Source organism: Astyanax mexicanus, chromosome 21 (assembly GCF_023375975.1).
Source record: "Astyanax mexicanus isolate ESR-SI-001 chromosome 21, AstMex3_surface, whole genome shotgun sequence".
NCBI lineage: Eukaryota > Metazoa > Chordata > Actinopteri > Characiformes > Acestrorhamphidae > Astyanax > Astyanax mexicanus.
This window is the reverse complement of record NC_064428.1, coordinates 5,338,896-5,360,916: the sequence shown is the minus strand read 5'-3', so window position 1 is coordinate 5,360,916 and position 22,021 is coordinate 5,338,896. Positions and strand designations below refer to the sequence as shown.

General features: G+C 35.2%; 2 protein-coding genes across 2 annotated transcripts in view; both read left to right on the top strand.

Annotated features, from left to right (window-relative positions):
• Positions 1 to 22,021, top strand: part of LOC103044221 (sodium/potassium-transporting ATPase subunit alpha-1) — an 82,392-nt gene that overhangs the window by 34,148 nt on the left and 26,223 nt on the right. The gene's annotated exons all lie outside the window — the stretch shown is intronic.
• LOC103023580 (sodium/potassium-transporting ATPase subunit alpha-1) lies at positions 973 to 20,908 on the top strand. Its single transcript, XM_022674948.2, has 22 exons — positions 973 to 1,077; positions 1,220 to 1,321; positions 1,466 to 1,525; positions 2,140 to 2,343; positions 3,263 to 3,376; positions 3,490 to 3,624; positions 3,718 to 3,835; positions 4,951 to 5,219; positions 6,341 to 6,649; positions 7,955 to 8,089; positions 8,182 to 8,374; positions 9,683 to 9,858; positions 9,958 to 10,094; positions 13,652 to 13,802; positions 13,895 to 14,063; positions 14,152 to 14,306; positions 15,840 to 15,963; positions 17,327 to 17,472; positions 18,106 to 18,236; positions 18,361 to 18,462; positions 20,290 to 20,381; positions 20,619 to 20,908. Exons 1-22 carry the CDS (start codon positions 1,066 to 1,068, stop codon positions 20,645 to 20,647), a joined length of 3,063 nt encoding a protein of 1,020 aa, XP_022530669.2. The 5' UTR covers positions 973 to 1,065; the 3' UTR covers positions 20,648 to 20,908.

The window sequence follows — 22,021 nt, the reverse complement described above, 5'->3', positions numbered from 1 at the left end:
ACTCCTGACTTCTCCAATGAAAATCCTCTGGAGACAAGAAATATTTTGTTCTTTTCCACAAACTGCCTTGAAGGTACACTGTGAAAAAGGATTTTTATAAAGTAAAAAGTCTGAACAACTATAGCCATCTACTGTACCCACCCGGAGGGAGCAGGGCCATTTTTGCTCCCTCTGAGCGCCGGCAGTCTGATGGTAAAGCTGCATGAGCGGGGATTCAAACCTGCGACCTCCCGCTCATAGTGGCAGCGCTTTAGACTGCCGGACCACTCGGCGCCACGATAGCCATTTTCTGAACACTTAAAATTAGATTTTGATTATTTAGTTTTGAAAAAAAAGAAATGTTTCAGGTTTTTCATTTCTGCTCCACAATCTGAATTTCAGTCAAATTTCTCCAGATTTTATTTTTTAGATTCATTTTAGATGTTATTCTTTCAAAATGAAATATCTTCGTTACATCACACTGAACCTGAAAAATGCTTTAACTGCCTTTGCAGTTACAGTAAAAGACGAGGTATACTGTTATAAAGCGTGTGGTACATTTACAGCTTTTTAATTAATACATTGAATCCTGAAATCATACGGTCTGCAATCAAATGAAACTCTAAGCAAATGTTAGAAACACTGTTATTTTATTTTATTTTATTTTTTCCTACTTTCTGGACCTCTGGTGTGGGCTTGTGTTTGGAATTAGCCGAACGCACCTGGGGCCGTATTTAAGTTGTTTACGTCTCGAATGTCTTTCCCGGAATATGGCTATAGGTGTAATAATGGAATATTACTGTGTAAACATAAAGGTTAAGGGTTCAATACTTTTCCAAAAACACTTTTGCAGGTGTCTTTACTGCCGTGGAGAAATTTAAATGACCTGCTTTTGTTGTCATGGAGAAATTCAAATGACTTGCCTTAATGCTGAGTTGAGTTGAGTTGAGTTTTGCCCGGATCACCCCCCCTCCCTCCAGACGGGAGAAAGTGTAAGCTATAAAGGGATGTGAAGTGAGGCTGGACCTGCCTGCAGTTTGATGCAGAACTGTGGAGTATACGCTGAGCTCCAGTACAGAATCAGAGATGGGGTTCGGAGTGAGTGGATTATGTGTCTTTTAAATGCATCAGAACAATAATTTAAATTTGCATGTATTATTGAGTATTTTTTTTTTATTGTATCATCATTTTCTTGTGTGCACAGTTTAATTTTTTTGTGTATTTGTTTTATTTTGTTCAGACAGGAAATGATAAATACAATTTGGCAGCAAATTCAGACGAGGATGGCAAAACCAAGAAAAAGAAGAAGGACATGGATGAGCTCAAGAAAGAAGTGGAACTGGTGCGTTTTACAATTAATACCAAAAAATGCATATTTTATTGTGTGAAAAAAAAACTCAATCAGAATGATAAATTGAATTAATTATTTTTTGTGAGTTTTTGTTGTTTTTATATTTTTAATTCTATTCTGTTCTCTATTCTGCAGGATGATCACAAGCTGACTTTAGATGAACTGCATCACAAATATGGAACAGATCTTAACAAAGTGAGTAAAAAGTTTGGTATCGTTTGTTTATTTGGATGGTACATTATACACAGCAAAAACAGGAGAGTTGATTTTAACTCTCAAAGTGTAATTTTAACTCTTTCAGATTTAAATGGTGTTCAGTGTTGGAGTTATTTGACAGAGTTGAATATTTCAGTGTTAATCCCACTAAACCCAATAAATACTGGCTATAACTCCACAGAGATTTAATTAAACTCCGCCCAGTTAAACACCTTATTTGCATAATGGGTGTCTCCCCCAGATCCTAACTTACCATCAGTGTGAAATCTTGCCCACCAGGGCTCCTTCCATTGGGTATTGTGTTATGTTTTGTTTAATGGTTGTTTGTCTAGCCAATATATTGTAGGCTAAAAGAGCAAGTTAAGTCAAATCTAAAATAATGCATGCTACATTTTTGCATTTAAAACAATGAATTAAAACATTTAATTTGTTAAATAATTTAAATCCCAAATAAGATCTTGTAAATTTGATAATAGATAATGGTTAAATATGGGTAAATCTGAAAAATATGTTATTGTGACTATTTTGTCTTTTGTGTACTTCTTACCCTTTATTATATCTTTATTTAATTATTTTGATCTTTTATTATAAAGGGCTTGTCCAGTTCTCGAGCTCAGGAGATTTTTGAACGTGACGGACCCAACGCCCTGACTCCTCCGCCTACAACCCCAGAGTGGGTGAAGTTCTGCAGGCAGCTGTTCGGTGGATTCTGTACTCTACTGTGGATCGGAGCTTCCCTCTGTTTCCTGGCTTTCACAATTCAGATCACGACAGAAACCGAACCAGAAAATGATAACGTAAGTGCAGAGGTGGAAAGTAATGAACTACATTTACTCAAGTTACTGTAATTGAGTAGATTTTATGAGTAATTTGTCATTTTTAAAGTAGTTTTTAAAATAGGTAATTTTACTTTTACTCAAGTACATTTTGACAGAAGTAATTTACTTCACTACATTGGAAAACTCCCAATTACTGAGTAAAAAATAAAATGCTGGGGGAAAAACAATTGTCTGAATTAAAAATTATATTAATTGGCACGGATGCTTTCAAAACTTCCACATCAAACCTGAGAAAGCATGTGGTTTAAGTAATTTTCTCATTAAATAATCTGCTTAAATGTTAAAAAAAACATTTAAACAGCAGTTAAAGCAGAGCAACTGCAAGTTAAAATATAACAATGAACTGTAAAACTGTAATAATACAGTTTATAGTCTCCTATACGACCATAACAAGTTATGGTCGTATAGGTGACTATAAACTGTATTTTTTAAAAGTAAAAATTGGATCATAGAAACCTATAACACTTGTTCTTGAAAATGTTTTATGGGGTGGTCTGAACAAATACTGCCTGAAAAAGGTCCAAATTATTATGTAGAATAATAGTTGATTAAAAACAATTTAACTTATGATTTGTTTTACTTTTTTACATCAAATTATTAAAAGTATTTATGTAACTTTTACTCAAAGTACATTTTAAATCGAGTACTTTTTTACTTTTACTTGAGTAGATTTTAGATGGGTTCTTTTACTTTTACTTGAGTAGAATTTTAGCAAAGTAAAGGTACTTTTACTTAATTACAATTTTTCAGTACTTTTTACACCTCTGCGTAAGAGACACGAAATGCTTTAAATATTCAGTTTATTTCTGTGCATTAATATAATTCATACAGTGCTGATTAATTATAGTTTTTTTATATGGTTTGTGTGTTTTTACAGTTGTATCTGGGTATAGTTCTGGCTGCTGTGGTTTTAATCACCGGCTGCTTCTCCTACTACCAAGAAGCCAAGAGCTCCAAGATCATGGACTCCTTCAAGAACCTCGTCCCTCATGTATAAAAAAAACCCAGACAGCAACAGAAAAGTGTTATAGAAATATATATAGAAATATAACTCTTACTGCTTTAACTCTTTAACTGATTCTATTTGTTTTATATAAACTGCAGCAAGCTCTGGTGATCCGCAGTGGAGAGAAAAAGAGCATCAATGCTGAGGAAGTGGTGGTTGGGGATCTTGTAGAGATTAAAGCTGGAGACAGAGTTCCAGCTGATCTGCGCATCATCTCTGCACACGGCTGTAAGGTGAGAAAAGGACCAATTAAATCATTTAATGCTTTAATTTAATTTTGAACAGGTATAGAAAAAAAAAGAATAAAAAAACTTTGTCTCTTTCAGGTGGACAATTCCTCTCTTACTGGTGAATCCGAGCCACAAACTCGTACTCCTGACTTCTCCAATGAAAATCCGCTGGAGACGAGAAATATTGTGTTCTTTTCCACAAACTGCCTAGAAGGTACACTGTGAAAAAAAACAACTTTACTTTAAGTTCATTGAGCAAAAAGTCTTAACAAAAGTCTGAGCATCAATAGCCATTTTCTGAACACTTAAAAATTGATTTTTATTTTTTAATTTTGAAAGAAAGAAATGTTTCAGGTTTTTTATTTCTGCTCCACAATCTGAATTTCAGTAAATATATATATATATATATATTTTTTTTTTTTTTTGCATCTGGCAAAATGAAATTTCTTCGTTATATCACTGACCCTGAAAAAATGTTTTAACTGCTTTTGCAGTTACAGTAAAAGAGAAGCTATACTGTTATAAAACGTATCATCATTTTTATCTATTATTGTGGAAAAGCACATTAAAATCTGTCAAATAAGTCAGATCCATCTTGTATATACAAAAGCATCTTTTCTAATTATGAAAATTGTGAGCACAAACTATTTTTTGCATTAAACTGCAAAATTGTGAGCATGAACTGTGAAAAACTGTGATATTGTGAGAACAAACTGCAAAATTGCGAGCACTAACTGTAAAAAAAAGCAAAATCCTGAGCAAGAACTGTAAAAAACAAGCCAAAATCCTGAGTAAGAACTGTAAAAACAAGCCAAAATCCTGAGTAAGAACTGTAAAAACAAGCCAAAATCCTGAGTAAGAACTGTAAAATTGTGAGAACGAACTGTAAAAGAACTGCAAAATCGTGAGCACAAATTGCAAAATTCTGAGCACAAATCGAAAAATTGTATGCTTATATAAAAAAAAAATCATTTACAAGCAGCTAAACTGTGAGCACAGTCAGTGAAAAATGTAGGGAATCCTGAGCACTGCAAAACTGTAAGCATGTACTGGAAAATCATGTGTATAAACTGCAAAAAAAAAAAAAAAAAAAAGCGAAATCGTGAGCATAAACTGCGAAAGAACTGCTAAATTGTTCGTTCGTGTTTAAGAAATCATGCACAAACTGAAAATCATAAATATATACTGTGAAAGAACTGCTAAACCGTTCTAATTAAAGAAATTTGCAGTGTAGAGACATGCATACAAATTGAAAAAGAACTACAAAACTACTTTATCTACTACTATTACTGCTACAACTATTATTAATAATAATATCTCTTTCTTCAGGTTCTGCTCGAGGAATTGTGATCAACACTGGTGATAACACAGTCATGGGTCGTATTGCTATATTAGCTTCGAGTCTTGAGGGTGGAAAAACCCCAATTGCCATTGAGATTGAGCACTTCATCCACATCATCACTGGTGTAGCTGTTTTCCTGGGCGTGTCCTTCTTCGTCCTGTCTATCATCCTTGGCTATGGTTGGCTGGAAGCTGTGATTTTTCTTATTGGAATCATTGTAGCCAACGTACCAGAGGGTCTACTAGCTACAGTCACTGTAAGTACTGTAGCTGAAGAAGCATATAATGCAAAAACATTATTATCTTAACATACTTTTTATTTCCCCAGTCATTAAATAATTTGTATTGCTAGTAATAAAATGTTCCCCTGTCATTGTTGCGTTTTTATTTATTAAAAAATGCAACATAGACATTAAAGCATTTAGGATCTAGTCAATTATTTAAGTCTACATTTTGTTTTGCACATGCATGCAACTGTGACCTTTTAAAAGAATGCATTATCTAATGTTAACCATTTAAAATATTTAAAAAGGGCAAAGAGGCACTGCTCATCCTTCACAATCTCTTCTCTATCTATATACTGCGACTTATATCTTTTAGTCAAAAAGGATAGGATGCTTTTTTAATATACAATTGACTAAAACCTGAACATGTTTTTTTTTTTTTTATGTATGATAGAGAATTTATTTTAACTCCCTAAACCAGGGGTCGGCAATAGGCGAAAATTTAAAAAATCTAATGACAAAACTATAATAAAATAATAAAAAAACTATAATGAAATAATGAAAAAACTATAATGAAAAAAATATAAAATAAAATCTTCTCTGGTAAGCTTTTGTTTACATTCCTCCCCTGTCTCTTTCTCTCTGAGTGACTTTAGTTTCCGCCCGTTCTCGTTTTTCCGCCCATTATTGTGCTCCCTTATCTCCTTATAAGGGCGTTTTTTCCCGGTCGGGTTCCAATTCACTAGTCAGGGTAGTGACCCTGATGACACGGGTGCCATTACCCGCGAGTAGCTATGTGTTTATTTATTTTTCTTTTTTCTTGCATTTACTTGCCCTGAATTCAACTGTTCTGCAATTGGGTTCAACAACCCTCTGGGCTGGAGAGCTACTAGTGTGTAGCACTCTATCTTCCATCCCATTACACATAATTTTCCAAAACAGTTTTTTTTGTGTGGCCCGCCACGTAATGTCTTGGAAAATATTTGGCCCATGGCTGAACTTAATTGCCGACCCCTGTTCTAAACCCTAGCAGCTTTTTTGTAAAAACTTTCAATAGTGACAGTAAAGTATACTGTATATAAAAGTGAAGAAATGCTTGTTACATGTGTTAAAAACATGTTTAAACAGTTTGTACTTATTTGTTTATCATTTAGGTGTGTCTGACTCTAACTGCTAAGCGAATGGCCAAGAAGAACTGCCTGGTGAAGAATCTGGAAGCTGTGGAAACTCTTGGTTCTACTTCCACCATCTGCTCAGACAAGACTGGAACCCTGACCCAGAACCGGATGACTGTGGCCCACATGTGGTTTGATAACCAGATCCATGAAGCAGACACCACCGAGGATCAGAGTGGAACTTCATTTGATAGAAGCTCTCCTACATGGTCGGCTCTGGCTCGTGTAGCTGGACTGTGTAACTGTGCCGTCTTCCTGGGGGATCAGAGCAAAGTTCCCATCCTAAAGGTTTGATTATTAGAGTTGATATTTATTTGACTCTTTTCTTATCTTTTATGTTGAATAGCGTTACATAAAATAACACTATCCCCTGTAAATAGACTTAAATGGAGTGAAAAGTCAAAACAGCAATGCTTCATGTGAAGTTTCGGTTTCATTCAGAATCTCAAAAGCTATGAATGAGTTCAGTCTGACAGCTGTATTTATCACCAATAATTCACTCATACTCACTGTATTAATGGCAAATTATTCAACAACACTGTCCAATCAATGAACCCCTTATTCTCAACAGTCTACTCTTGTCAAATTTCTTTTCTCCTCAAAGGTTTTTTCTCTTTCTCTTTGACATAAAAGCTGCAAATCGTATATGTATTGGGTTTCAATACCAAACGTATTAAAAGCTATGTTCACACAGCAGGTAAAACTTGCCCAAATCCAATCTTGCCTTTATATGTGACACAGACATTTGTATGGCTGTGTGAACAGCAAAAAAAAAAAAGATTAAATCTGATATTTTTTTTTAATTCTGCATATGTGGCATTGAAATCCAATGCATATCTGATTTGTGGCAAAGCGACAGCCAGATTGAAATTCCTGCGATGTGAGGTGAACAGAAATGAATGTAAGAAGATGCAAAAACGCACAACGGCTCTGATTCAATAATATTGGAAGACTTGCATCGCAATCGTTTAGTGTTTCTAATGAAATGGCTGAACACGGACACAGCGAGAGGCTGAGTTATAGGAAAATGAATGATTTGTGGCCCTTTTTACAGTGAGGCTGGATACAATTCTCAGAGATAGATAGATAGATAGATAGATAGATAGATAGATAGATAGATAGATAGATAGATAGATAGATAGATAGATAGATAGATAGATAGATAGATAGATAGATACTTTATTTATCCCGAAGGAAATTTAGCTACAGCTACAGTTTGAACTCAAATCGCAGCTCTTAAGATTCTGACAAGGATGAAACCGAAACTTCACATGAAGCGCTGCTGTTTTAAACAGTTACACAGCAAGGACTGTTGCCACGAATGTAAGATATGGACAGTATTTTAAAAATTGTGTCATCAGCTTTTGGTAAGAAGATCAGATTTGTGTTACATTCACTTCTTCTCAGTGTGAACATAATTAGAATTGGAATTAAAAATTTAGAACTGAATGTGTTTTTGCTGTTCATACTGCCACAAAACAATACTATAATAACATCTGTGCTACCTATAACGTAAATAATGCTGTGTGAATGTAGCCTTAGTCTTTCTTTGCACTTTTACTGAATATTAGCATGTGTGTGCGTGTGTTACAGAGAGATACAGCGGGTGATGCCTCAGAATCGGCTCTATTAAAGTGTATTACACTCTGCTGTGGTTCAGTGATGGAGATGAGAGACAAGTACCCGAAGCTTGCTGAGATCCCCTTCAACTCCACCAACAAATACCAGGTATTTTCTGACTTGTTAAAATCATGATAAGAGCATTTTTAAGAAAGTGGTGGAATTTATATTTACTGGCAACCCAAACTTTTGTAAACTAGGTCTCCATCCACAAGAACCCGAGCCCCCTAGAGACCGAGCACCTGCTGGTAATGAAGGGAGCCCCCGAGAGGATCCTGGACCGATGCTCCACCATTATGATTCATGGAAAAGAGCAGCGTCTGGACGATGAACTGAAGGATACTTTCCAGCATGCTTATGTGAAACTTGGAGGACTGGGAGAAAGAGTGTTGGGTAAGATAAATGAATGCCAACTGAAAGCAGGTTTTCAATAGTAGTTTTGGGCAACCTATATTTATTCTAGAGATTCAGTCATGTGATATTTTTGTTGTGCCCACCATATTTGACACTGAATTCCTGGCTTTGCAAATGGTCAGTGGTAGATGGCTACAATTAGCATCCTAATCCTTTAGAAGAAAAACACTTGTACCTTGGCTAATCTAATGAACTAGATGTTTAACAGATTTATGTACTTTATATAGCACTGCCCACATTTTAGCCAGTTTAGCTAAGTTTATCTTAACTTAGCTTAGTTTAGCTGATCTTATCTTAGTCAGACTATTCGATCAAGTTAGTAATCAATATGTGCTACTTAGTCAGCATCTCTGTGCATTTACATTTTAATTACACTTTTTTAATAATAGTTTTTCTCTGGTGCATCATACAATCTAAGTTTACTGACAAGACAAATTGACAGAACTACCTAGCTATCTAGCTAAAAAAAATTAAACTCATTTCCCTAGCAGATAAGTTAGGTAGCTAAATTACACATAAAACTTACAAATGGCATATTCACTTTTTATTAAAATGGCTTGTTTTGATACAGATATAAATTTTATACTGTTGGAATGGGCACTAATTTGTTATCCTGGGAGCTAACCAACCTAGTAGAGCAACCTGTAAAAATACATTCCTGGTAACACAAGGAGATTTGGGATTAAAAGCTGTAATTGAAAGCTAAAAAAGTAGAAATGGATAGGGTTTCTACTGGTGGAATGGGCCCTAAATTGTTAGCCATCCATCAAGAATAGATTAAAGTCAGAAGAAAAACAACTTGTACCTCAACAAATTTGATAAAATGTGTTCATATCTATCTTGTTCTTGTGTTAAATTATCATTCTGACTAGTTAAAAAGCATCAGATTTACGTGACACTCCCCACATCTTAGCCAGTTTAGCTTAGTTTAGTTTAGTACATTTTAGCTTAGCTCATTTTAGCTTAGCCAAAGTGTTATAAATGACTAATCATTAACAGAGCTACCTAGCATAGCCATCTAGCTACACTACACCACCAGCAAATAGATAGCACCTATTCTGACAGCAACTAGCTTAGTAGCTAAGGTATGCTAAGCTAAGCATCTAGAAAGGATTTTAGCCGACTTTATCTCTAGATAAACTTGGACATTTGGGATTAAAAGCTGTGACTGGTGGAATGGGCACTAATTTGTTAGCTGATTAACATCATCTAAAAGGAATTTAACCAACCCAGCTAAGCTAACGTCACGTGAAACCCAAGAATATTTATGTTGGCTCTCCGTTGCAGGTTTCTGCCATTATAATCTCCCAGATGACCAGTTCCCAGAAGGCTTTGCATTCGATACAGAAAATGTGAACTTCCCCACTGAGAACCTGTGCTTCGTTGGCCTGATGTCTATGATTGATCCTCCTCGTGCTGCTGTACCAGATGCTGTAGCCAAATGCAGAAGTGCTGGAATTAAGGTACAGCAGTACAATTTATATATAACTTAAAATAAATGCATTTCACATTGCACAAAAGAGGGACGTTCATATATTTCACATATTTTAATTTGTTTCCAGGTCATAATGGTCACTGGTGATCATCCAATCACAGCACAGGCCATTGCTAAGGGTGTAGGTATTATTTCTGAGGGTAACGAGACTGTGGAGGACATCGCTGCTCGTCTGAACATCCCTGTTGGAGATGTTGATCCCAGGTTAACATTTATTATTTACTTATTATTTATGTCATTTTTAAAATCCTTATATGTGGTAAAAAGTATAAAGAATACAAATACCTACATTCTAAAAAATTACAGTTTCACGTAAAAATATAGAGCAAATTTTGGCCAACCATTTTTTAAATCTTTCTTTTTTCTTTTTTTTTTCAACAAAAAAAATCTTTAAAATAGGTATTTTACTACATGCCTTTACTACATGTCTCTTCAGCAAGTAAAATGAAGCTGTTTCTATTGTAAGATAAAAGTAGGAATTTACATTACAACTAAAACAAGTTCTATAGCAGGTTGTAGTTCATCATTTGCATTTATAAACATTTATAACACAAAAAGCTCATAGATCATTTCAAATAATTTGTGCTAGTGTCCATTAGCAACATGCTAGCGGCATTCATCCTAGCATCATTTGTGTCAGCATAATTCGTGCTATGATCATTAGAAACATGCTAGTGGCATTCATGCCAGTGTTATTTGTGCTAGTATAGTTAGCAGCATGCTAGTGGCATTCATAGTAGCATCATTCGTGCTAATATTGTTGGCAACATGCTAGCGGCAACATGTAGTGTGTATTTTCTACTAACTATACATAGCTAGCAAGCCACCAGTATACGTTATTGTATTAGCAGTTTAATACATAGCTAGCTAGCCACCAATATATGTTATTGTATTAGCAGTTTAATACATAGCTAGCTAGCCACCAATATCTGTTATTGTATTAGCAGTTTAATACATAGCTAGCTAGCCACCAATATACATTATTGTATTAGCAGTTTAATACATAGCTAGCTAGCCACCAATATACGTTATTGTATTAGCAGTTTAATACATAGCTAGCTAGCCACCAATATACGTTATTGTATTAGCAATTTAATACATAGCTAGCTAGCCACCAATATACGTTATTGTATTAGCAGTTTAATACATAACTAGCTAGCCACCAATATACGTTATTGTATTAGCAATTTAATACATAGCTAGCTAGCCACCAATATCTGTTATTGTATTAGCAGTTTAATACATAGCTAGCTAGCCACCAATATACGTTATTGTATTAGCAGTTTAATACATAGCTAGCTAGCCACCAATATACGTTATTGTATTAGCAGTTTAATACATAGCTAGCTAGCCACCAATATACGTTATTGTATTAGCAATTTAATACATAGCTAGCTAACCACCAATATACGTTATTGTATTAGCAGTTTAATACATAGCTAGCTAGCCACCAATATACGTTATTGTATAAACAGTTTAATACATAGCTAGCTAGCCATCAATATACGTTATTGTATTAGCAGTTTAATACATAGCTAGCTAGCCACCAATATACGTTATTGTATTAGCAATTTAATACATAGCTAGCCACCAATATACGTTATTGTATTAGCAGTTTAATACATAGCTAGCTAGCCACCAATATCTGTTATTGTATTAGCAGTTTAATACATAGCTAGCTAGCCACCAATATACGTTATTGTATTAGCAGTTTAATACATAGCTAGCTAGCCACCAATATACGTTATTGTATAAGCAGTTTAATACATAGCTAGCTAGCCATCAATATACGTTATTGTATTAGCAGTTTAATACATAGCTAGCTAGCCACCAATATACGTTATTGTATTAGCAATTTAATACATAGCTAGCCACCAATATACGTTATTGTATTAGCAGTTTAATACATAGCTAGCTAGCCACCAATATCTGTTATTGTATTAGCAGTTTAATACATAGCTAGCTAGCCACCAATATACGTTATTGTATTAGCAGTTTAATACATAGCTAGCTAGCCACCAATATACGCTATTGTATTAGCAGTTTAATACATAGCTAGCTAGCCACCAATATACGTTATTGTATTAGCAGTTTAATACATAACTAGCTAGCCACCAATATACGTTATTGTATTAGCAGTTTAATACATAGCTAGCTAGCCACCAATATACGTTATTGTATTAGCAGTTTAATACATAGCTAGCTAGCCACCAATATACGCTATTGTATTAGCAGTTTAATACATAGCTAGTGTTGTAGAAAAGAAAATGTGAGGTGGGCTACTCCCACCTCTCGTCCGGGGTACAACTCCCCTGCGTGTTCGTTTGATAGAGAGAGTCAGACAGTGGAGTGAAGTTGAAAGCAAACCAAGTATTTATTACAAGCTGAATATTCAGGAGAACCAATACATATAAGACAGTGTTACAGCCGTCTAAGTAAGAGTTCTGACCCCCCTCTGATCTGACTCCATGTTTATACCCAAAATGACGTAAGCCTGTTGATGAGGCGTTGTTAAAATCATCTCATGTTAGCATGCACGTGTTAATACTGAAGTTTCACGTGTCTGACAGGACCACTAGTGTTTGACCTTGACTGTGTTCTTCCATCCTGGCACTATCTGTGTGTGTGCGTCACCCCCCGCTTTGAAGCAGAGGTTTTTTAGGGAGGCACTCACTCACCAAAAGGCTGCTTTGATCTAATAGCCTTTTTGTAGCAAATTAGCCCCGTACCAGTCGAATTGATGACCGTTAGATAGGGTCATGCAGTAAAACAAAATACTTCAAGCCTGAGCTACATCTCATATGTTATATGTTAATGTGGGTTAATGTATCATGTGGGTTAATTTGTCATATAATAGAGTCTGTGTTAGTCACATGCCTGATAAAGAATATATTGTGATTATTGGTTAATCTTCTATATAATTGCGTGTAAAATACACTGAGTAATAAAAATGATCAGATACAATGTGAGTATTGGTTAATGCATATAAAATACAAGGTTTCACACGATGATTATGTAATTTTAGATACTAAGATAAGTAATCATGATTGTGAGATATGTGTCAATACATTCAAGGTAAAACAGGGTTTCTTCGTAAGATTTCCCACACTAGCTAGCCACCAATATACGTTATTGTATTAGCAGTTTAATACATAGCTAGCTAGCCACCAATATACGTTATTATATTAGCAGTTTAATACATAGCTAGCTAGCCACCAATATACGTTATTATATTAGCAGTTTAATACTTCCACGAAACGTCTATAAACTGTAATTTACTGCAGTGTTGTGTCTCTAAAACCAACTAAAACTACTCAGATATCTTACACACTTGCATAATCGCTTCGTAAAGTTTTCTTTAGAGTCTTAAAAATAGTCTCTAAACTCTCCACTCCGAAACTAACCTTACTAAGAGAAGTTGCTTCGTAACTCCATGTGGTGGCGCTAATCAAAAGAAAAGGGTAAATATGCCGTGAATAATATTGACTAAATTTTGTTAAACTAACACCAATAAATCTATAATTCCTGGTATTTGCTTATTTAGGATATTTAGTATTTTATCTTCTTCTGTAACACAGGTGCTGTGAAGTATTGTAGAGAATGGTCTTGTGATACAGTATATTGAGTATCAAAGAATCACAGTATCGTGTATCATCATTATTGTCTAAAACATATCGTGATAATATCATATCGTACGATGCCCTGTAATTCCCATCCATACAAAAAACTTTTTCTGACTGAAATTATGCATATTTTTTTAGACAAGCTAAAGCGTGTGTGGTCCACGGGGCAGAACTGAAGGAAATGAGCCCAGAGCAGTTGGACGATGTTCTGAGATATCACACTGAGATCGTGTTCGCCAGAACTTCCCCACAGCAGAAACTCATCATCGTGGAAGGCTGCCAGAGACGGGTACCTTCAATTTTCTCAATCTTTTATTTATTTATACTTTTTTTTTTAAAGTTTTGCACTTGTAATAATTTCTATATTATTTTAATTCTAAGGGTGCTATCGTGGCTGTGACTGGTGATGGTGTGAACGATTCTCCAGCTCTGAAGAAAGCTGATATTGGTGTAGCTATGGGTATCGCTGGATCTGATGTCTCCAAACAGGCTGCTGACATGATTCTGCTGGATGATAACTTTGCCTCCATTGTGACTGGAGTAGAAGAAGGTAAATAAAATAAGAAACTGGTTAAATTGGTCATCATCACATTTATTTTGAATTAAGCAGAATATTTTAATAAAATCTGATTTTCCAGGTCGCTTGATTTTTGACAACTTGAAGAAATCCATTGCCTACACCCTGACGAGTAACATTCCTGAGATCTCACCTTTCCTCCTCTTCATCATCGCTGGAATTCCTCTACCTCTTGGAACTGTCACTATACTTTGTATTGACCTTGGAACTGACATGGTAAGAAAATGTCTAATATACTGTAAAGGGTTTCACTGTAAATTAAAAGTAATATACTGGTATCAGAGACCTAAGCATTTTACTGTTATTTTATAGTGCTTCTATTTCATAATATACTGTAATTAACTGTTTTCTAGAATGTCTAGAACAATGGTGTGCTAACATGCTAGCAAAAAGTACTAGTCAAAAGTTTGGACACACCTTAAATTTTGTGTTTTTCACAAAAAAGATTCTTCAAAGTAGCATCGCTTGTTTAGATGACAATTTTGAACATCTCTGCTGGATTTTCTCAGTCAGTTTTATGAGGTAGAGTCTTCTGGAATTCAGGCTTTCAGTTAACAGCTGTGCTGAACTCATCAAGAGTTAATTACTTGAATTTCTTGCCTCTTAATAAAGTGTTTGAGAGCATCAGTTAAAGTAAAGTAGTGAAGAGGTAGAGTTACAGGTATACAGTGAATAGTGAATATTTGAGTAATGTTCTTATCCAGATTATGAGAAGCAACAACTACTCAACTAAATAAAACAAAAAGAAAAAATAATTTTAGAAATGAAGGTCAGTCAATCAGAAAAATTTAAAGAACTTTGAAAGTATTTTTAAGTGCAGATACAAAAACCATCAAAAACATTATGATGGAACTGGCTCTCATCAGGACCGACCCAGGAAAGTAAGAGCAAGAGTTTCCCCTGTTGTACAGGATAAATTCATCAGAGTTATCAGCCTCAGAAACCACAAGTTAACAAACAGCTCCCCAGATAAGAGAATCTAAAAGCTTCTTAACAGAGTATTTTGGTTTGTTTAACACTTTTAAGTTACTACATGATTCCTTATGTGTTCCTTCATAGTCTGGATCACTCCAGTATTGATTTGTAATGTAGAAAAAAAATAATGATACTGGAACTGTATATATGAAACAAATTTTAAACAAATAAAAAAAGAATAAAAGATTTATCATTCAAAAGTCTCATTATAATGTGCACAGTAAAATCAGAAGCTAGCTCAACCACACTTTACAACAGTATTATCTTTGCTGCTAGCGTTAGCTAACATTACTCAAGCTATAGAGTTACAGAGTTTTGTTTTTTTTTTGTATCATAATGAAACATACCTAATTAACAACACCAGATTTTTTTATTTATTTATTTAGATTTATTTTGAATTAACAAAGTGCACACTCAGTGAATGTGCTAACATGCTAATGTAAAAGACAGTTTACGGGGCAGAAAACAGTATCAGCCAAAAGAGTCCAATCCAATCACTGAACTTGTAAAGGGAAGATGCCACATATTGTTTTTATGACACAATAATGTATTATACTGATAAACTGCAGCTATCTACAGTAATTCCTTTACTGACCACATTTTTACATGTTTACATGTGAGGTATGGTTTTTAAACAGTGTCTTACTATTAAAATATTACAGTATGATACTGTTGTTTAATCAAAGTAAATGAAGAAAGAGAGTCTGAGTTAATATTGTTCATTCTTCCATATTCTGTTTATTAATGTGTATAAAATGTGTTTTATTTTTGTAGGTTCCTGCTATTTCACTGGCATATGAAACTGCTGAGAGTGATATCATGAAGAGACAGCCCAGAAACCCCCAAACAGACAAGCTGGTGAATGAAAGGCTCATCAGTATGGCATACGGACAGATCGGTAAGACATTTAATATATTAACAATATGCAAACTTTTACTTGAAAAAAACGTTAAACACTGTATGTAAGCTCACGTTGCTGTCATAATAATTTTCATTCGTTTAATAGGCCCTACAAAAACATTTTTATTTAAAATTAATGAAAATTTTGTAAATGTTTGATAGAAACTATGCGTTTAGATACTCTTTAAGACATATTTGAGTAGTTGTACTCAGATTATATGACCTTAAAAGTCTCTTAACTTGACTTATCTTAAAGGTGCATTATGTAGGACCTGAGAGCGAGTGTGTGAAATGGCTACAGCAGTCCATCAGACGTATTTGGGTTGCCAAATTCAGCAATCTACAAAACGCTAAGAGTACGAGCGAAAGAAAAGGAGAAAATCAGCAATTCTAAACTCTTCTAAACCCCATATCTAGAGTTATATTGACTGTATGTTACACTAGGGAGAGCTAAAGCCCCGCAGTGTGTCGGACCGCGGCTCCATTGTGTGTCGGACCGCGGCTCCACGAAAGGACGTGACTGAATTAGCTATAGCCAGTTAGCTTACCTGTTCAGGAGAAAAGTAGCAGCTCTGGGTCGGTCTTGTGTCTTTTTGAGCTCTAAGTCTCCACCGTTCGAACTCACTGCCAGTATTCACTCTTGTTATATTCCTGCTTTGGTCACTGAGCTTTTTTGAGACATGCTGAGGCTTTTTAAGCTGTGTAGCAGCTGAGGTTTAACTGAACCAGCTCTGCTAGCTCCTTTGCTGTGCTGCGCTCGCTGTAGTGCTGGCAACCTCGGTGGGCGGAGTTAGTGTTGGGGAACGAGCAGCAGGAGGAGTCAGAGGACAAAACTATCACAAAACCCGGGACGGCCTGCACAATTAAAATAGGAACGTACTGCTGAATCCGTGCTAACAAGAGCTGCCAGTGCTTTCACTCAACATGTTTCCTTAATATCTGATGATACATCCTGATCATTTTATCATTTACTACTGAAAATTACTTACATAGTGGTCCTTTAAGTAGACTAGCATCTTATGAAAACAACCTCTGGCATGTGTGACTGTCTTCTGAAAATTGTTAGTCATTTTTAAGGAATAAATGGCAACTATAAATTGAGATTTTTTACAGTAATTACAGCATCTGTTACTGACTGATGGTCGTTACAGAGAGCCACCAACAGTTCACTGCATTAAAGCTGAACAGAAACAGCAGAACACTGTAGACTACTGGCTTTATTACTGTTCATATCGTTATCAGAATTGTATCGCATTCTCCAAAATAAAGAAATATATTGTGATGTATGATGATATATGCATATGCTATGTTTATTATGATGTTACACCGACAGTTTAAATGTATTCTTTATTGTGTTTCAGGAATGATGCAGGCAGCTGCAGGGTTCTTCACCTACTTTGTGATCCTGGCGGAGAACGGATTCCTGCCCTCGTATCTTTTAGGGCTGCGTATTGACTGGGATGATAAGTATATGAATGATCTAGAGGACAGCTATGGCCAGGAATGGGTGTGTATAGCAAATAAATCATGATGTAATTTCCTACTTTGTAAATTAAGTCATCTAGACTATAAAGCAACACATAAGGAATGATGTAATAAACTTAAAAGTGTTAAACAAACCTGATAAAATGCTTTAAGTATATTTTTCTTAGTTGAGTGGTTCTTGCTTCTCATAATCTGGATTAGAACATTACTCAAATCTTCACTATTCACTGTATACCTGTAACTCTACCTCTTCACTACTTTACTTTAACTGATGCTCTCAAACACTTTATTAAGAGGCAAGAAATTCAAGTAATTAACTCTTGATGAGTTCAGCACAGCTGTTAACTGAAAGCCTGAATTCCAGGAGACTCTACCTCATAAAACTGACTGAGAAAATCCAGCAAATATGTTCAAAACTGTCTAATCTAAGCAAGAGGTGCTACTTTAAAGAGTCTAAAATATAAAACTTATTCTGGTTTGTTTAACCCTTTTTGATTAATAAATAATTGCATATGTTTTTCTCCATTGTTTGGATGACTTTAGTATTAATCTACATTGCAGAACATTTTATAATAATGAAAATTTTAATTTAATATGTGCTCAGATTTTTGACTGGGATTGTATGTTACTCAACAAAGCATGCATCTTTTTTTAGACCTATGAGAGCAGAAAGATCGTAGAGTACACGTGTCACACTGCATTCTTCGTCAGTATTGTGATTGTGCAGTGGGCCGATCTGATCATCTGTAAGACCAGGATGAACTCCATTATAAAACAGAAAATGAAGTATGTAGATGAAGTGTTTTTATTTTTAAACTGTTGAAATATTGGTCATATTGTATTATATTTTTAATGATTAGAATAAATAATAAAAATATACTCTCATTATTCTCATTTCTTTTTTCTTCAGGAATAAAATCCTTATCTTTGGGCTGTTTGAAGAGACGGCTTTGGCCTCGTTCCTGTCGTACTGTCCAGGGATGGACGTGGCCATCAGAATGTATCCACTAAAGTGAGTTCACCTGCAGTATAATGCTAATCCCAGCTAACAAATATTACAGTTAACACTGAACTTTCAGTATTTCAACTTTTCTACATGTTCCTAGTCAAAAGTAAAAAAAATATATCTGAAATGGATTACTGGTTTTGGAACCGCTGTGCAGATTTTTTTCTGTATCATATTTAAAGCAGCAATCCCTAAGATTTTTTTTTATTATTATTTTAAACTGAAATCAGCAGTAATACTCCTGAGTTGGGAGGACAAAATATCCTAAGTAATGACTTTCCTGGCACATATATTCCTTCAATGTCTATTTTATTTATTTTAAAAACAGAAAAGGAGTGGTCTGGTAGGTTTGTGGGAGTTAACTGTTATTAAAGCATCATTTTGTATTTTTTTGTTCCTTTAAATTAAAAGCAGCAGTAGTGTTGCGAGGATAAAAAAATATCCTAAATAATGGTATCAGTAAATAATGGTATCCTAAATAATGCTTAATATTTTCATTCTAAAGACAGAATATTACTTGTCTGAAATAGATTACTGGTTTTGGAACCGCTGTGCAGATTTTTTCTGTATCATTTTTAAAGCTTCATTAGGTAGGATTGATTTTGTGCTCGTGGGCTCCCCCTACAGTCATAGAGTGTAATAAATGTTTCAGGCGGATTAGTTTCTCTTTCTCGTTTTCTGGCTTTCACAGACATATTCGGTCTCTTTCCAGCTTCTGCCAGAGTGTCTGTATGTTAGTTTGTAAAGAATGAGCCAGTAGTTCTTGTAGAACTGTTAGAACTAAAGGTCGGAAAGCAGGTCGCAGTTCTCGCGAGCGCTGGTCGCGGCCGCCTCAGAGGAGCTCCGGCACAGACACGAGAGCACCGCTATTCCTTCTATTACACCTCAATGCAGTTCTGCAGTGAGTTTAAAGCTGTAATTTTACTTCTTTAAAAAGATTAAAAATCAAGGATATCCTACCTAGTGGGGCTTTAAAGCAGCAATCCTTAAGAATTTTATTATTTTTAACTGAAATCAGCAGTAATGGTATCAGTGTCCTGGCACATCCAATCCCTCAATGTCTATTATATTTCTTTTAAAAAACAGAAAAGGAGTGGTCTGGTAGGTTTGTGGGAGTTAACTGTTATTCAAGTATCATTCTGTATTTTTTTTTTCCTTTAAACTAAAAGCAGCAGTAGTATTCCTGAGTTGCGAGGATAAGAAATATCCTAAATAATGGTATCAGTCTTTTGGCACAACCATCCCTGCAATGCTTAACAGTTTCATTCTAAAAACAGAAAATTACTGTTCTGGTACAACTATCTCTACAGTGTTTCGTAAAAGAACAAAATTAACAAATGAACACCCAGTGTGGCACTGTCCGGCAGCACTTACAGCACCCGCTAGCACTGCCGTTTGCAGCTAATGCTAATGCTGCTGCACCTAGCCTTAGTGCTGGAGAAACTTCACTTAAACTTTCCCCTTAGACAAAATATTTGAAGTCTAAGCTTACTGAAAGTAAACAGAAGTGCTTCACTCACCCAAATAAACGTTTTTAGGAGAGAAATCTGTGTAGATTAACATCCAAAGCTCGAATTGACTTTAAAAGAAGATTTTTTTTTAAGAATTACAGTTTTGTTTACTGAAACACCCATATTTACTTCTATGTAGGCATCCTTACTAGTTTTGCTTAATTCACCTATGTATAATAAAAAATAGACCAGATAACAGACATTCATTAATAGATAGTTTGCTATAGATTGGATATAGATTTAAATAGATTAGCAATAATTTACACTGGTTGTAAGAGTGGTTTCTGTAGTATAACTATATTTATCTCCTTCTCTTTTTCAGACCCTGGTGGTGGTTATGTGCTCTACCATACGCATTCCTCATATTCTTCTATGATGAGGCTAGAAGATACATCCTCAGGCGGAACAAAGGAGGTAAGAAAGATTTATGTTTTACTGTTTACATTTACAAGTGAATTACAAGATGCCTCTAAATAGTTTGAAATAAAGGTAGTATACCATTAACCAAGAAAGAAATATGGCTGTGACTGGTCTTCACTAGTATTTATGTGTAGTCTAATTTAAAAGGATACATATATGGAAAATGACTAAGTTCGTAAGGTAATGTAAAGAAAGTTTGAAGAACTAATCATTGTCTCTCCTTCTTTTCAGGATGGGTGGAAAAAGAAACATATTATTAACCCAGAGAGAAGCTCCAGCTCTGAATACATCCATGGACTCGTCAATGCTACATTATTTTGTACAATAAAAAAATGAACACTTATATACTGAAAGTAACACTGATTAAAGTATGCATATTTTGCTGGTTACTGTGAAAATTACAATGAAACACTATTACCAAACTGTCAGCAAGCACTTAACAGATAAACTCATGAACTGATGATCAATAAACTGTGAACTTGTGATTAATAATTAATAATAAACCATCCTAACAACAATAATGCAACTTGTATGTTGTGTTTATTTAATAACTGTTGCTATATCCAAAAAAATGGGACGCTTATTTAAAATGGACTGAAGCAAATTGATAAATTGAAAAGTAGTCGGATTATCTGAGAAAACTCTGGCCCAGAGAAAACAATGCCGTTTGTAGACAATGTGGACATATGACTTCTTCTCTGCATTAATACAGATTTAACTTACAGTCATTTCCAGTAGAGTTTAGATTAGGTAAGGCAAAAAAAATGGTCTGTGACATAAGCGTCTGTTTTTAATGCTATTTTTGCTGTATATAAAGCTATAGCATGATAATCACAATATAACAAATTAAGGCACCACTTTATATTACATTACATTACATTACATTTGGCAGACGCTTTTGTCCAAAGCGACTTACAATAGTGAAGTACAAAAGTAATAGAAGTTAAAGGTAAAAACATCTTTAGACAGGGCTTAAAGGAGGTCAAAGGGAATAATAGGATAGAGGAGTGAAGGATGGGGAAGAAGGAAATGAGGTTAGAAGTAGTTAGTGTGTTAGAGGTGTTAGGAGAGTAAGTGCTCTTTGAAGAGCTCTGTCTTCAGGAGTTTATTAAAGATAGTGAGAGATTCTCCTGATCTGGTAGTAGAAGGTAGTTAGTTAGAGGTGTTAGGAGAGTAAGTGCTCTTTGAAGAGCTCTGTCTTCAGGAGTTTATTAAAGATAGAGAGACGCTCCTGATCTGGTAGTAGAAGGTAGTTAGTTAGAGGTGTTAGGAGAGTAAGTACTCTTTGAAGAGCTCTGTCTTCAGGAGTTTATTAAAGATAGTGAGAGATTCTCCTGATCTGGTGTTGGAAGGTAGTTTGTTCCACCATTGGGGAACTCTGTATGAGAACAGTCTGGATTGTGTGAATGTTTGTTTGGTAAAGCGAGGCGACGTTCATTGGAGGAGCGCAGCGGCCGGGAGGTAGCGTAAGTCTTCAGGGGTGATCAGTGCAGGTAGGAAGGAGCTGTTCAGTTCACCTTGTAGGTGATTGTAAGAGCTTTGAATTTAATAAGAGCAGCAACTGGTAGCCAGTGGAGCTCAATGAGCAGTGGGGTGACATGTGCCCGTTTTGGTTGGTTGAAGACCAGACGTGC

Excerpts from the sequence above, each read along its gene's own strand:
- LOC103023580 (XM_022674948.2), top strand. Across the intron at positions 3,377-3,489 it reads TCAAGAACCTCGTCCCTCAT|CAAGCTCTGGTGATCCGCAG; the intron begins GTATAAAAAAAA and ends TATAAACTGCAG. Across the intron at positions 10,095-13,651 it reads GTTGGAGATGTTGATCCCAG|ACAAGCTAAAGCGTGTGTGG; the intron begins GTTAACATTTAT and ends ATATTTTTTTAG.